Source organism: Alosa sapidissima, chromosome 2, assembly GCF_018492685.1.
Source record: "Alosa sapidissima isolate fAloSap1 chromosome 2, fAloSap1.pri, whole genome shotgun sequence".
In the NCBI taxonomy this organism is placed as follows: Eukaryota; Metazoa; Chordata; class Actinopteri; order Clupeiformes; family Clupeidae; genus Alosa; species Alosa sapidissima.
In genome coordinates this window covers 18,403,572-18,418,229 of record NC_055958.1, presented here as the reverse complement: position 1 = coordinate 18,418,229, position 14,658 = coordinate 18,403,572, and the positions used below count along the sequence as shown (strand labels likewise).

The following is a 14,658-nucleotide window of genomic DNA, read 5'->3' as shown; positions in this document are numbered from 1 at the left end:
CTCCAGGGACTTGAACTCGCTATTTCTAAACACCTACAATCCCTTACAGTAAGTATTCTCTTGTTAACATTAGATGCGGTCTGTCCATGTGTGAAAGGGAAGCAAATCTGACAGCAAAACAAAGCTCGAAAAGCCCCAACTGACTCACATCCTATGGCAACAAAAAATGGTGTCTGTGCTTTTAAAGATTACTATCTAAAATGACCCACTTAAGAAAGAATGGCACAGAGGATTTGGGATTCTTAAAGAAGTTAATGCACATTTCAGGCAATTGTTCAGCTCTGAGGTAAGCATTTCAAAGCCTCAATAAATCACTTCTCTTCTCTGCCTTGCCAGACCAATAGCCCTGCTATTGTAATTAACTCAAATCTTCCACAAAGACCCAGCGTAGATTTATTCTACTTTTCCACCAGGCCTCTAAAACCAATTGAGTCCAATGAAACCAAACACAAACGAGACCAAAGGAGAGCCTGAACTGAGACAAGGCTTGAGCTCAACTGGGACATAAATACACCATTTGACCTTTCTGCTCGAGAGGGGATATCATGAACCATTCCATGACATCTGTTGCACTGAATTTTCTGGGGCATCAATCGATTTCCTCCTAGGATTAAGATACTACTGTATGATTTCCATTCGGATTCCTGGTTGCAGCAGAAGAATATTAATATTCAATCTTCAAATAAAAATAATTTTAACTGCCTTTACAGTTCCATTTGTTCAAACAGTTACAGTCACTTGAGTATTACTAACTTAACAGATGTCAGTGGCTAATGGAAAGACTTGCTCTTTTAACACTAATGTGGGCACACACAGAAGCACACACACAGACACACACACACACACAGACACACAGACACACAGATACACAGACACACACAGACACACAGACACACACAATATTCCTGTCCCTTTAAAGTTTAAATGAAGTCTGGGGCCCCTTCCAGAGATCCACGCTGTGAAGCCCCTGAGCAGTGCCAAAGCTCTGGGTCCAAGCAGCCCCTGAACACAATGAGCAGTTTCTATTTGTGAACCTTGAGAGCTCTCGCCTTCCTCCCCACAGTTCAGGCTTCCTGCGAGCGAGATGCTAATCTGCGTGAGGTGAAGCGAGGTGAGGTGCGGAGACGGGAGGAGAGGAGAGGAGAGCAGAGCAGAGCAGCGGGGAGTGCCATGCGTGCAGGCCAGAGGGAGCCAGGAAGCGGGCAAGAGGAAGCACAGGGGGAAACGAGTCTCCGAGGAGCGCCGGCGGAATCTTCTGGAAGGCTCTCATCAGTGCTGGAATTCAGCGCTACTCAAAACAGGGGCCATCCACACCATGAAGGGCCACTGCTGACTTACAGATTACATAAATACGGTTTCCTTTAACAAAGGTTGCCTAACCTGCATTCTGATAGAATCATTCCTAGTATATAAAACCTCAAAACCATAGCAGGCAAGGATTTTAGAGCATTTTGACAGCACTTTCTGGTGCCTTGGCCAAGCCTGAAGTGATTCAGGGTGAACCCTGTGCGAGTTCTTGTCCTGGTAAAGCCCATCCCATATGCACACAGCCCAGCATACAGGAGGTCCTGGCAGTGCCCTGGGACATCAAACACACAAGACTCCCCTGCCTGGCGTGTCAGTGATAGAAGCCATATGGCGATAAGGTAAAAAAAAAGACTAATTTTCTTGAGCAGCTGAGGCTCTGTTCTTAGACATCTAATTTGATAACACGCTTGGGTGGAAGGCCTTATTTTCTTCGGCCCCGGGCGGAGGGAGGGGGGGGGGGGAGGAGGAGGTGGAGGAGGGGAATGGGGGAGTGGAGGCCGTGTCTGCTGGTGTCTTCAGAGCCGAGGCGAGGGGCTGGCTGCCAACAGCGGGATTTACAGAGCAGCTGGCCACAGCAGCCAGCGGTCCGACGCACTGAGCGAATGTATTCCACAGGGGCTGGCCTAGATAGCCAGCGCTCAGTCATCGCTGTCTGCCAGAGGAGCCAAGAGTGGAGCACCAGCATGGCAGGTCTGTCACAGTTGAGGGCGCCGCGTACAATGTGGGGCGGAAGAGACTAATCGCTCCGCTGAGGAGCCTGAGATTTATTTAGGACCAAACAGATGTTGTGCTCAGTCATGGTGTCTTGTCATTCCCGCTCTGTCTCTGTCTCTCTCTCTCTCTCTCTCGCACACTCTCTCTCTCATTCTCGCTCTCCCTCTCTCACATGTCATCACCTGTTGTTCTCGTCACAACGAAAGGCTTGTACCCGGCCGGCGCTCAAATGTCAGGGGCAAGCGCGTCGCAGTGGAGCCCCATGAAAGAACAGTGACAACGGTCAAGGCTGCGTCCATGGACTGTCCAGCTGTCTGACCTTCACAGATGTACCTCACCTCACTTCAGCCGCCCCTCTCCCACCAGACCCTGGCGGCACTCCCTCACCTAGCACAACAACACAGAGCCCCATTCAGAGCCAGTCAACACACTCAGATCTCTTCTCGCTCTCACTGCATATAACACAGAAAGGAACTCTGAGATCAGTCATCTGGGTACGGCCCCTTGGTCTCCCCTACACTTCATCACATTAACGTGGATTGTAAACCATTAGAAAACCCAACAAGTAACGGCTAACGGCCGACAAGGTGACCTGTTCAATGGAAATAATCGGCAGCACGGAGCCGGAGTTGCCTCCGCCGAGACATTATTTCCATTGAACAGGTCACCTCGAAGGCCGTTATCCCGCTTATCTCCCGTTTGTATTTATTTCCTGTATATTTAGAATATAATTTTATCTATGACTTTCTTTAAATTCAGGAATCATGCGCATGAACTACAGAAAATAACCTATTACAGCTACCGTTACACTTCTCTCTCTAATCTATTTTGTACATCGTTTTTCCAATATCTTTTCCGCTGTCCATGACTTGACAATCAACCGTTAATTAGGCTACTTTACTACTGTTGTTATGGTTACCATTCATAAGCGCATTGATATGGAACGGTGATTCAATTTTCTTTTTAACTACTTCAAAGGTAGCCTGTTATACGAAGTTAATGGCCACCCCATCAGCCAATCAGAGAAGAGAATCCCATTGTTAAGGGAGATAATCACATCTATTCCAAATGGAGAGGAAATAAAAGAGATGATGAAAATGCAACTTGTGATGTACCATCATGGTATTCTCATAAAGCGCAGCAGAGGCCATTTTGCAAATGGTATGACTCATGCAGGGACTAAATCTGACTTTTAATACCGTAGATTCTTTTTCAATGTAAAGAGTCTGTGACAAGCTGTGAAGAACATTATGGACACTCTAACAAGGGAAAGTCTTACTACTGGACAAACAGAAATAATAATGATTCCATTCCCATCTCATTGTAAAAGAGTCAGGGTCAAGTCTGTGGAAGTGTCTCTAACTCCCCTCTTCCAATGTGTCCTCATTTCCTGAGGTCTGGGACCTGGGTGAGGCTTGGGTTTCAAACTTTCCAGCTCACGATTCACATGTGCTATTGATGGAAAGTATGATGGTGGCCAAGCCCTGTTGAAGGCAGCCCGCGATAAACCCCTCTCCATCACAACATACAGATCTGCTCAGGAATAAATACAGCAATGTGCCCAGCGACCACAACCCTTCCTCTTGTCCGGAATGAATCCAAATAGATGGAAACTCCAGTTCTCAAAAGACAAAAGTAGTGACAGTGACTTTTTATTGGTCGATCTATAAAACACACTAGGACTATGTCTCATGGTAAACTATGAATATTCACTTTTCTCCAGGTACCTCACATAAAATGCAAACATGTCATCTGAATATCCAATGTGACCTGTCAATCAGAAGCTACTTTTGAAAGACAGGGAGGTGAGGAATGCGTAGCTCTGATACTGAACCATTGACCCAGAGTGTTGTTGACTAACAACCATTGGTTCTATTTTGACAGCTGTCAGACACAGCCATCTGAGACTTCAGCAGCGACACCCTTCACACTTGGGTTTGCTAAGAGGCAATGTAGCTAAATAGAAGACTCACACTGACCCTCAAAATAAACCTGTTAAAACATTGCCTGAAAGCAAACAGCCATGTGGGAATGTTAACTACCTCTAAGTGGCAGCCATGAATTCTAAAAATGTGTCACTTTGTGCTCTCCCTCTCTGGTTGTTTAAGAACATACACACAGGAGAGCACCCCACACATCACCTTCAGAATGAGAGAAACATTTCACAAGTAGAACACAAGTAAGAATTTTCTGTGGAATTTCCAAATGGTTCTCACATGGAAGTCCTCCAGGGGGAACTGCAGCATGTCCCGGAGGACATCACTGAGGATCTGGGTCTTCCTCTGGACCAGCACGCTCTCATAGTCCAGCGGCTCGATCACCTTCGGCTTCGCCTGGAGAAGAAAACAAACAAACAAACAAACAACACAAACCCAGTTAGATCACACCAACAGTAATCATGAGGCCGTGAACACGAGGGTCAAGAGGTTGACTGATTTCTGGACACTGTCTTACTGAGTTCAGTCAAATCTCAGGGTCTTCACTGTACGGTTGGTTCTATCACTACTTTTGGATTCGCAGACCCTTGAAGGAAATATCTTAATGTTTCTGACACACTTATTTTTCCTCACGTTCTCTTTGTCCTATCCCATCACGAGTGCCATAAATGTAAAGTGAAAGAGAAAGAGAAGGGAAATGTGAGAAAGAGTGAGAGAGATGAGTGGGGGAAGTGGGTGGTAAGTGATATTGTTGCTGTGCTCTCTGGGGCTCTGTTGGCTGATGGGACGGAGAGCAGCCGCATCTCAATGCGCAGCAGATGTGATAACAACTCACACAACCCGCCCCAGCATAACGCTGAATTACTCCACAGGGGAAAGCTTTCGAAGAGCACATCTCTTCTGTTCTTTCTATTGTTTTCTTTGAGTCAGAATTCACCTTAGAGGGAGAGAGAGAGAGAGAGAGAGAGAGAGAGAGAGAGAGAAAGAGAGACAGAGAGAAAGAGAGAGAGAGAAAGAGAGAAAGAGAGAAAGAGAGAGAGAGAGAGAGAGAGAGAGAATGCTTTGTTGAAACTCAAATGATTCGTGCCTTTTATCAGGGGCAGAGTGGGAAGTGAGGTGTGGTGTGGTGTGGTGTGCCGTGTTTGTGGGAGAACTCCAAACATGCAGATGGTACCAGTCTCTAACACCTGATTCACACACACACACACACACACACTGTACATTAAGCAAACAGCGGCATGCAGTGCTGACTGTTCCTGCTCACACAGAGAACACTGACAGTCCCACTCAGGGGGAAAGGGAGGGTCCATCTGAGTCCAACTCACACACACGTCTCCCTGAGCAGTCACAGAGAGACCAAATGGCCAACATCATGCGCACACACATACTCAAGCAGTAACAAAAATACCACCCAACTCTCAAAGCAACACTAAAGCACTTCTCCTCTGTCGCACGCATGCTATTTGTTTATTTAGCACTGGCTTTGCAAATAACATGTCCACAGACACGGCAGAGTATGTTGCATGATTTAATGAAAGTAGGATGTATTGCGACATCAGAAGCAAGTCAAATTTGTAGTTTCTTATGTCTCATTCCATTCGAACTACAGATCCGCTACCCGATTTGGGAAACTTACACAGTGCGGTTATAGCCGATAGAGGGCCGCGAAGCGAATACAGAAGTGCTATTCACCCTGTTACGAGTTGATGAACCACTTAAACGATTTTGGAAACATTATATTAGGGTACAAAAAACTCTTTGGTGTTGCTTTAACTTAGAGATGCAAACATCATGGGGCGTACAGGAACTTCAAACAGAATATGATATAGCTGTGTTTTAATGTACAGACCACCAACAAATATAAACAGACCCCCGATCTTGCCTTATGATCTATTCTAACTCTGTTGTGTCCTGACTAGATGGTGGCAAGATAGGACATTCAGCCTAAATAATTCAACTGCTGATCAACAACATCTGAAAGAGTTTCTGTAAAACCTACAGAAGGATTTTATGTCTCTGGACAGAAACACACGTATACGGTGTCATGATGAGGGGGTCTCCGGTCGCTGGCCTCCCTAGCCGTGTGCTGATGAGAGGCCTGAGCAGATACGGTCGAGGCACAAGTGTGTGTGCACGTGTCAGGCAGTTTCTTGGCCTGCTATTAAAGTGTGAGAGTATGTGGGGCTCGGCCCCAGCGTGCTGCCTCCACATCTGGGCCCCATAAAACAGACGAGTGACCTCAGAGGGAGAGTCTTGGACACAGACCCACTCCAATAGGCAGCACTTCCAGACCAAATAGCACGTAGCAAACCAGCTTAGGGTCCAGTAAGGGCAGAACTCATATTCTCTCTCATATTCTCATATTCTCACTCATATTCTCATATTCTCTCTCTCTCTCTCTCTCTCAGGGCACTGCGAGGATGGCGTCTAATAGCGATCGCCCCGGCCGCTCGTCTGTCAGCGCCCAGTGGCTTCATCAGACCGTGTCCAGGTGAGAGAAAGCACTTGGGCACGCATGCCCACGCACACATATGCAGGTGTGTGACTGACACGTAAGGCGGCTTGTCTGAAACGTTAAGATAAAGACAAGGTGAGAAGATGAAGGACAGTGAGCAGGTAGGTAGGCAGGTAGGCAGGTGAGTCAGGAAGATTACAGGGCTGCTCAGAGGTACCAATCTTGTAGGCGCCCACACTTCAGAGACACAGAGTCCAGAACAAAACAAACAAACGGCTTCCGCTAGCAGCTGATGGAATCACAGAACAAGGTGTCAAACCAAGCATGACATGATGGCTCCCAAACACACACACACACACACACACACACACACACACACACACACACACACACACACACACACACACACACACACACACACACACACACACACACACACACACACACACACACACGTAAAACTATGGTAGTGGAGTCGGTTTCCTCCTGCATGGTGACTACGTAGATGGGGTTTAATGATCAACTCCTAGGTGGTTACCAGAGTGATGAGCAAGGGCTGGATTGGAGGGCGCCTGGCCAAGTGTCACATGGCTGACAGGTGACCGTATTCCCTTTGTTGCTTAATAATCAGCCAGACACCACAGTCACTCTGGTGTTGTGTACACAGTGAATCAGACCAGTGAAATTGCTTACTCAGTGATACTACCACAGTAATACATGGAAATATCACTCCAAAAGGTACAACCTGAAACTCATCTGACAAATGCACTCACTTTGAGGAGATAATGTCCATTTGTTTAACAAAAGCATTGAATCTCTTCTCTATTATATGGTCTAGTTATGATGACACCCCTCAGACAGTTATTAGCGAGTAGTAGAGCTTTAATCCTCTCACCGGTCTGGTATGCCTGCGCCCATTCTTCCTCTTCCCCTCTACCTCTCCCTCGCTCTCCCTCTCCATCTCTTTCTCTCTCTGCCTCTCTCCCTCAGGAGCACACTCCTCAAGCCTCCCCATCAGTGCTGATGTGTTCCATATGCCACATGGAGTGACAATAGAGCCGGCCAACCACAGCAGAAAGGCCCACTCACTCACAGGAACACCATCAGCACCCTCCTCTCCCCTTAGTGACCACAGGCCAGGGCACTGCAGCCACTAACAATCCTCTGGATGAAAAGCCCATTAGCTTCACAGTCTGGAAGTGTCCAAAATAATTGCCAATATCCTTCACATCTCACCCTTTGGCAAAGTATCTATTACAATGCTACAAGACTTAATTTAGAACTGGCGCCCAGTTTCCGGAGGATGGAGAGATGTGGTGGTGTGGCTCTAACAATGAAATGGCTTGCTTGGCTCGACACAGTGCACAAATGAAGTGACGCAAATCACTAGCGATGGAAAGGCCTGTTTTAATTATTTATTTGCTCACTGCACTTTTATTACCAATATCTTTCTCGTCTCCCATGGATGACACATTTCAGCTATCCATCAGAGTGACAGAGTTGACATTCCAACAAAGTCGCCTACAGCAGGCTCCAGAATGAAATCACAATCTGAATCACTCACCACTAAACAACACTGACTTTCCAACTCTTTTACACTGAGAGATTTCTGTCAAGGTAAACATGAGTGAGAGTAGCCTTCAGAGGGCTGAAGTGAAACCTGGCGATTTGTCCATGTCAGTGAGAATGACTTTTGAGCCACAGAGGGTAATTTTACAAGCGTTTCCTTCTGAAATTAACTCGTCCAGTCACCCGACTCATCTCCACAGCCAGCCACTGCCTTGTCCACAGTTCCCCTCCAACAGAACACACAAAGCACTTCTGAAACCTGAGCTTGTGTCATTGTGTGGATTAGACCTCAGATCCCACACTGAGGGCTGGTCCAGATTTTCAGCACAACTTTTAAAGTCTCCTCAAAAAAACCTCCACACAAACACACATACTAACAGAACTGAATAAAACTATATAATGACATCACAACACAGGAAAAGAATAATTTACCAAAACATCCTGTTCTTCACACACTGAAAATCACAGTCACACAATGCCCCATCAGTTAAAGCACATGTCAGAAGCCCTGCTCGCACAGTAACATATATCCCACTAGCTGGACCGACCCGGCCGGTCATCAACTGAGTGACTTACCACCACCTGTGGCACCGGCTCCACCTCAGCCTCTGCAGCGGTCAGGCTCTTGTACTGCTGAGGAGACTCAATCACCAGCTCCTTCTTGGGGGTTTTGTTCGCTCTTCCCTGCATGGTCACAGTCTTTCCCTGTCCAGAACTCTCCACGCGGTGTTCCCTGAGGTCAGCACCAGGCTAGCATGTCCAGCGGAGGGACGGCTGTCAGCGGAGCAGCGCTGGAGTGGCTCTCCAGGGCAGCCAGGCACTCTACAATGGGGCTGCTCACTCGCCAAGACCCAGCCTCACACACTCATGCACAGACTCTGTCTAGCACACACACACACACACTCACAGTCGGCAGGGAGAGGGGTGGCCCCTCCTACACTCAGCTGTGCTGCCTGGGGGAGTTACTACAATTTCACAGTCACACACTCACACACACATACACTAACACACACACACACACACACACACACTCTACATACTCCTCCTTCTACCTGAGTCATCTGACCCCATGTCGTCCACCTGCAGGTTAATGACAAAGTCCTAACAATAGAAGAACATTCCACTGTCTCCACTGACTATGAAGAGACAGACTGGACTTCCATGTGCAACAAGAGGGAAAAGTTCTACTGTTTCAATTTTGAGATATGTGAGAGGGAGGGAGAGAGAGAGGGGGGGGGGGGGAGAAGCAGGGTAAGAAAGAGATGTGTGTGTGTGAGTCTGAGATATTGAGAAAAGGACAGGACTGTTGTTAAAATATAGGACTAAGAATAACCTGCAGCAACTCGTTGATAAAACAAATAATGTGCAGCAGAGCACAGACTCATAAATTCACTAGATAAAGAAGATACAGTGAGCACACAGAATTGGACATACTACAGGAAACTCACAGGAACTGCGACCAGTGATTTGCCTCATGCCAAAGACACACATAATCCTCCAGACACTACAGATTTAACTTGTAGTGGGATCCCACAGGATAAAAAAGCCTTCAAAAAAATCCTGACCCATATAGACTCACATTGAAAAGAACCAAACTATGGCTTGGATGATGTGAACTACAATACATTCTTACATCTACTGTCCAGAGAAACTAGTGATATAGGATCTGATCAAATCACTACCAACTTCCCTTCCTTCCCCACCAAGAGATTGTCTTTCCTCCAAATGCGGACCAGATTGACGTCTGTTCTTGGCATTTCTGTTTAATGGAATTTGTAAGGTGAAGGCTGGTGTCATAAAGATATACTGGACTGAAAATTGATAGTGCAGTTCACCCGTGATAGCCCTTGACACAACACTTTGGCCCCGGAAACGTTTTATTCACACAACTGCCTCTTGGATGTCCCACAGCTCAGATATGAGGGATTACGCTTGTCTCCTGTCTGGGAGAGCACGTGTTGACCTGTGTGTGTGTGTGTGTGTGTGTGTGTGTGTGTGTGTTTGTATAGGAGGGAATGTACAATGTTGATCCATCTGCTGGAGGGGCATTCCTGAAGGGGCATTCCCCACTCAGGCCACCTCCGAAGAGGGTCCGGAAGGTTTCCTCTGGAGCAGAGTGGAGCTGTGGGGGGTTGTGTGTTAGTGTGTATCTCTTTACACAGCAGAGCTCCCCCAAACCAGACTGGGGGAGACAGACAGCCTCTGACGGGTGCACCTGCAGCTGTTTAACACCTCCTCCCCCACCTGTCACCTGCCCGTGAAACTCCAAGCTTAGGGCCCTCATGTAAACAAACACGTAAAAACTACAACTACCCACTAGCTTTTAATCAGGAAGTACACACAGGCCTCAGGCCTGGCTACAAGACCGCATGTCGCTGGCAGTCCTTGTCTGAGAATGACTGAGGAGGAAGTGTGAGGGTGAAGTGTCTGAGAGGGCTTAGGACATGACGGCCCTCTGGGCAGGATGAGTTACTGTCCTCAGCCTTCCTGCCGGACGCCTCTCAACAGCGGCAGCACAAGTCTGAGCCTCAGCAGTGCCTTCCTGTCCGATAAACACTGTCCCTCTGCCACTAGAGCGAGTTCAGTTTTGTCAAAGGGTTTTTTTCCTGGAATTTTTCCCCCACCGGTTTTTGTTCAATGATTCTCTGAAACTGAAACTCTGTCGTGAAAATTGGTTGGCATGTAGCCCCACTAGCCTGATAAGGAATAGAAGCTTTTGGTCCCAGCTGCAAGTTCGAGACCTTGCAGTGCTGTGCATATCTGGCAGAATGTGATGCATGTTTACAACACAAACATGCATCACATTCAGCCAGATCTGCGCAAAATTCTAGACATACACACAGCGATGTACGTCTGCAACAGCCAGTGTCAGAGGTGTACTTGTGCAATGCGGATACAGGTGAATACTCGGGAGTCGCCAAAGTATACTTTGTTGTTGCAGACTGGTCTTAGTGAAGTACTGTACACAAACCTGTACTGACACACACACACACACACATACACACACACTATGGTACAAATCGATGGTTACGTATGTAACCGCGGTTCTATGAATTTCGGATGACCATGAGAAATTCTAATCTAAAGTCTAATCTGATTCAATGAGCTGGAGCTAAAAGTGTTACTGTCAGACTCGGAGAACGGCTGGATGAACTGGGGAAAGGTAAAACTTAATTGTTTAACTCAAGGGGAGGTGGAAAACGAGTGTATTTACCCAAATGGTGGAATATGTGAGCAACACAGGGGAGAGCATGTAAGACCTACAGTAGTTGCAGGAGTAGGGGATGGATAGAAGTTGAGAATTATTTTCTTCGATAGTACATGCAACACCATGCGGTGGCCATACTATGTACCACTATGTGATGCATCTATTTTTTTTTACTATCACACAAGGTATTTCATTCGGAAATGTGGTCTCATTTCATGCTACAAACACGTTTTAAAAAGGTGATTTACAATGATGGTCGACATCATGACTCAAGAGACTTTTGGAAACACTTTGCTATGCAGACGATCTTTTGGTTTTCTGGAGTATGTATTATCCTGTGGTTTGTGTCTGTGGTGGTGTTCGATCCAGCAAATAACCGGATGATTGTCTATAGGAACACAGAGTCAAACAAACAAGCAGAACACACATTCCTTCAGCATAACATTAAGCAACAGAATGGCTTCTGGGTGTGGACGTGGGAGCAAACGAAAAAAAAAACCCTCGCTCATGTGGACACAACACAACACACATCACAGCTAGTTTTCACCCAGCACGTCTCCTCCGATGTGTTGATGCTTTGATCAAAGTACCATGAAGGCTGGCCTGAGGATAAGCAAAGGAGTGGGGACCTGCTGATTGGCCCGCTCTGCTCCTATCGGCAGCGGAGGGAGATAAGGCAGAGTGCACTTCAAAGACACTTCCTCTCTGCCCCACAGCCCCTACACACTATTCCCATATGGGTGGCAGCTCGCCTGCAGAGAGGGGCTGCTGGGATATCTGGGGGGTGTTGAATATGGGGCCCTGGCAGTTCTGTAGTGCTTCAGAGGATGGTGCGTATTGTTTTAGCAGATCCCAGTGCCTCAGCATACAGCATTATGTGTGCACTTAAAAAAAAACAGAAAAAAGTCTAAAACTCTATTCTCATTGCAGGTTATACTATGGTAAACAGGAAATGAAATAGTACCACTGGCAACTAATGGCCAGAGCAAGCAAAACACTTCTTTAGAGGAAATGTGTTTTTGTGTATGTATGTGAGTATGTATGTGAGTGTGTGTGTGTGTGTGTGTGTGTGTTTGTGTGTGTGAGTGTGTTTGGTGAAATATATGGCAGAAATGCCATAGGAAAATGTTCAATTATCTCATCCCAACTGGCTTTTCCATTGCAGATTCTTAATAGTCTCATTAAAGGTATAGCTTCCCTTTTCCTCCTTTCCCAGTAGTCCAGTTTAGCTCTTTTTATTCAGCCGTGTCATCGCTGAAGGCTCAGACCTCTGTTACATAAAACAGCAAATCCACAATGGAAGGGTTGAGTGATTACTAAGAGTGCCCGTTCTTTTTAATGTCCCCCAGTGTGTCCAGTTCCTAACTAACACGGAGGAACTTCAAATCCCTCAACTAAAATAGACTCATGCTCTGGCTGGCTTACACCGGACACCCCGTTCCCGCCATCTAAGACAGGGAAGCAGTGGGGCGGAGGGTATTACGTAACGGACGCTTGATGCAATAGCTGGGGCTTCTCAGCAAGTGAGGGGGGGGGGGGGGGGGGGGGACACAAAGGGTGTAACCTGGAATGCAGCAAAAACAGACTTCCATTCCTAGAATCAGGGGCCAGTGATCAGGCCATTTCCAGTCAAGCCACAGGAGAGATCAGAGGCCGTCAGGTGAGAGAGAGAGAGAGAGAGAGAGAGAGAGAGAGAGAGAGAGCGTGACTACGTTTGTCTTAACGCCTGAAGGAATTCACAGAAGGAAGGGCTGTGTGCATCATATGGGATAACTCCAGCCACAAATGACGTCAGATGAACATCACAATAGACTTGTGTGGATTGTGACTGAGCGTTCTGAACTTCCTTCATCAAATCAACAACAACCCCCTTTGTTTTGGGAGAGCGGAGACGTTTGTGTCTTGAGCAGGGCCAAACGTATTGTCTACGGCAGGACAGCAGCCGGGGGAGAGGCAAACAAAGCCTGCGTTGCATGGCCAGGGGCCGAGGGGCCGGGAGTGGGAGATAATGCTCTCCAGCTCCGGGCCGGTGTGTGTGGGAGAAGCCCACAGCCACAGAGTGCGGTTGGAGCACCACGGCCTTATCAGCACGTCTGGATTCCACTGTCCCAAGCGTCCGCTGTTGCCGCGGTTCGACTTTCGGCATGCCGTGGACGTCAGAGGATGGGATGGGCAATCAGAGCGAGGCAAATGGCAGCCTACAATGGGCTCTTGCCCCAGCGCCGCTGGGGTTGTTTTGCTGGGCTGCGCTCACGCTGCTGGCTGGCTGGCCTGTGCGAGACTGGAAGGAGAGCTAGCGGGCCATTGTTTTCTCCTGGATGTGCTGGGGAACGCCCAGGCCCCGGGTCTAAAGCACTCATTATCAGTATGCGCCGGTGTCAGACTTTCCACTGGTATAGGGGTTCGAAAGAGGAGAAGTGGAGGAGACAGAGATACAGTAGGGAGAGAGAAAGAGGGGAAGGAGAGAGAGAAAGAGGAAGGAGAGGGAGAGAGAGAGTGGTGATGGGTGGGAGAGTGAAAGAGTATTTTTCTGAGAAGTGTTGGCTAGAAGTCAATATAGTACACTCTTTGCACGAGTAAACAGCAAACGCAGCTCTTTCTGATGAAACTCATGCACACATAAAAAGCTAGTAGCATAAGCAGAAGAATGCTCAGTTCTCATAATTGGGAGCACATGCGCATGCTGAACGATGAAATTAAAGGGCAATGAGGTAATTCCACATCCAAATGACTTAAGCTAAAGACCCACACACGGCTCTGTGATATCACGCATCGAGTGCATAACACCATGGCTAATTTTAAAGATACAGACCAGACCAGACCCGTTTTCTGATCATTTTCCTTAAGCGAATAATAGCACGGTTTTTCTGAACTTGGAGTTCACAGCCTGGATGTTTTGTAAATATAGAAAAGTGCGCCATTTACAGCATGCTGTTGATAAACCGTGACTCTACATTCAGATGTGCCATTATTTTTAGCGTCAAGGTGGAATGTTCAAGATGGAATGTTTTTCTTTCATTTCACTCTTTAGACTTCAAACAGGTGAATTGTTCATCATCGATTGGTAAAGCATTACTTAAAGCTAAATGCTAGTGTGAGTATTCAGGAATGCATGTGAGAAACATCTGAAAGTGTGCCCTCCTAGGCTCACCGCCTCGCTCCTCCTCTCGCCCACGCGCAGGAATGGGCCACCACCTTTCCCTAAACGGGCCTGAATTTCCTGGAGGAAGGAAAAGGGTGCGCTGCAGTAATCAGAGCCTGAGTAAAACAACAGAGCCGTGGCCTCTCCAAACAAAGCCAGGCTAATGAGCGTGAGTGGGGTGGGGGGGGTGGGGTGGGCAAGCAGAGCCGGACCTCTCATTAGCTCGAGCGCCATGAGTGTAGCAGGCCTGCTGACCTCTCACCCCACGCCATATACCACACACTGAGACCCGCAGAGACCAGAGCTGGGGGAAATTCACAGGACC

The 14,658-nt window shown here is 47.4% G+C and overlaps 1 protein-coding gene across 18 annotated transcripts in view; it reads right to left on the bottom strand.

Annotated features, from left to right (window-relative positions):
- The window catches only part of zmp:0000001200 (dedicator of cytokinesis protein 9), a 78,249-nt gene that overhangs the window by 36,988 nt on the left and 26,603 nt on the right, over positions 1-14,658 (bottom strand). For 16 of the 18 annotated variants that reach the window (XM_042069481.1, XM_042069588.1, XM_042069561.1 and 13 more), the window contains exon 2: positions 4,239-4,355. In XM_042069481.1, the coding sequence (XP_041925415.1) occupies positions 4,239-4,355 (117 nt within the window). Of the gene's footprint in view, positions 1-4,238; positions 4,356-8,559; positions 8,871-14,658 lie in introns of those variants that run through there. The other 2 variants (XM_042069497.1, XM_042069547.1) reach the window with 2 other exon arrangements.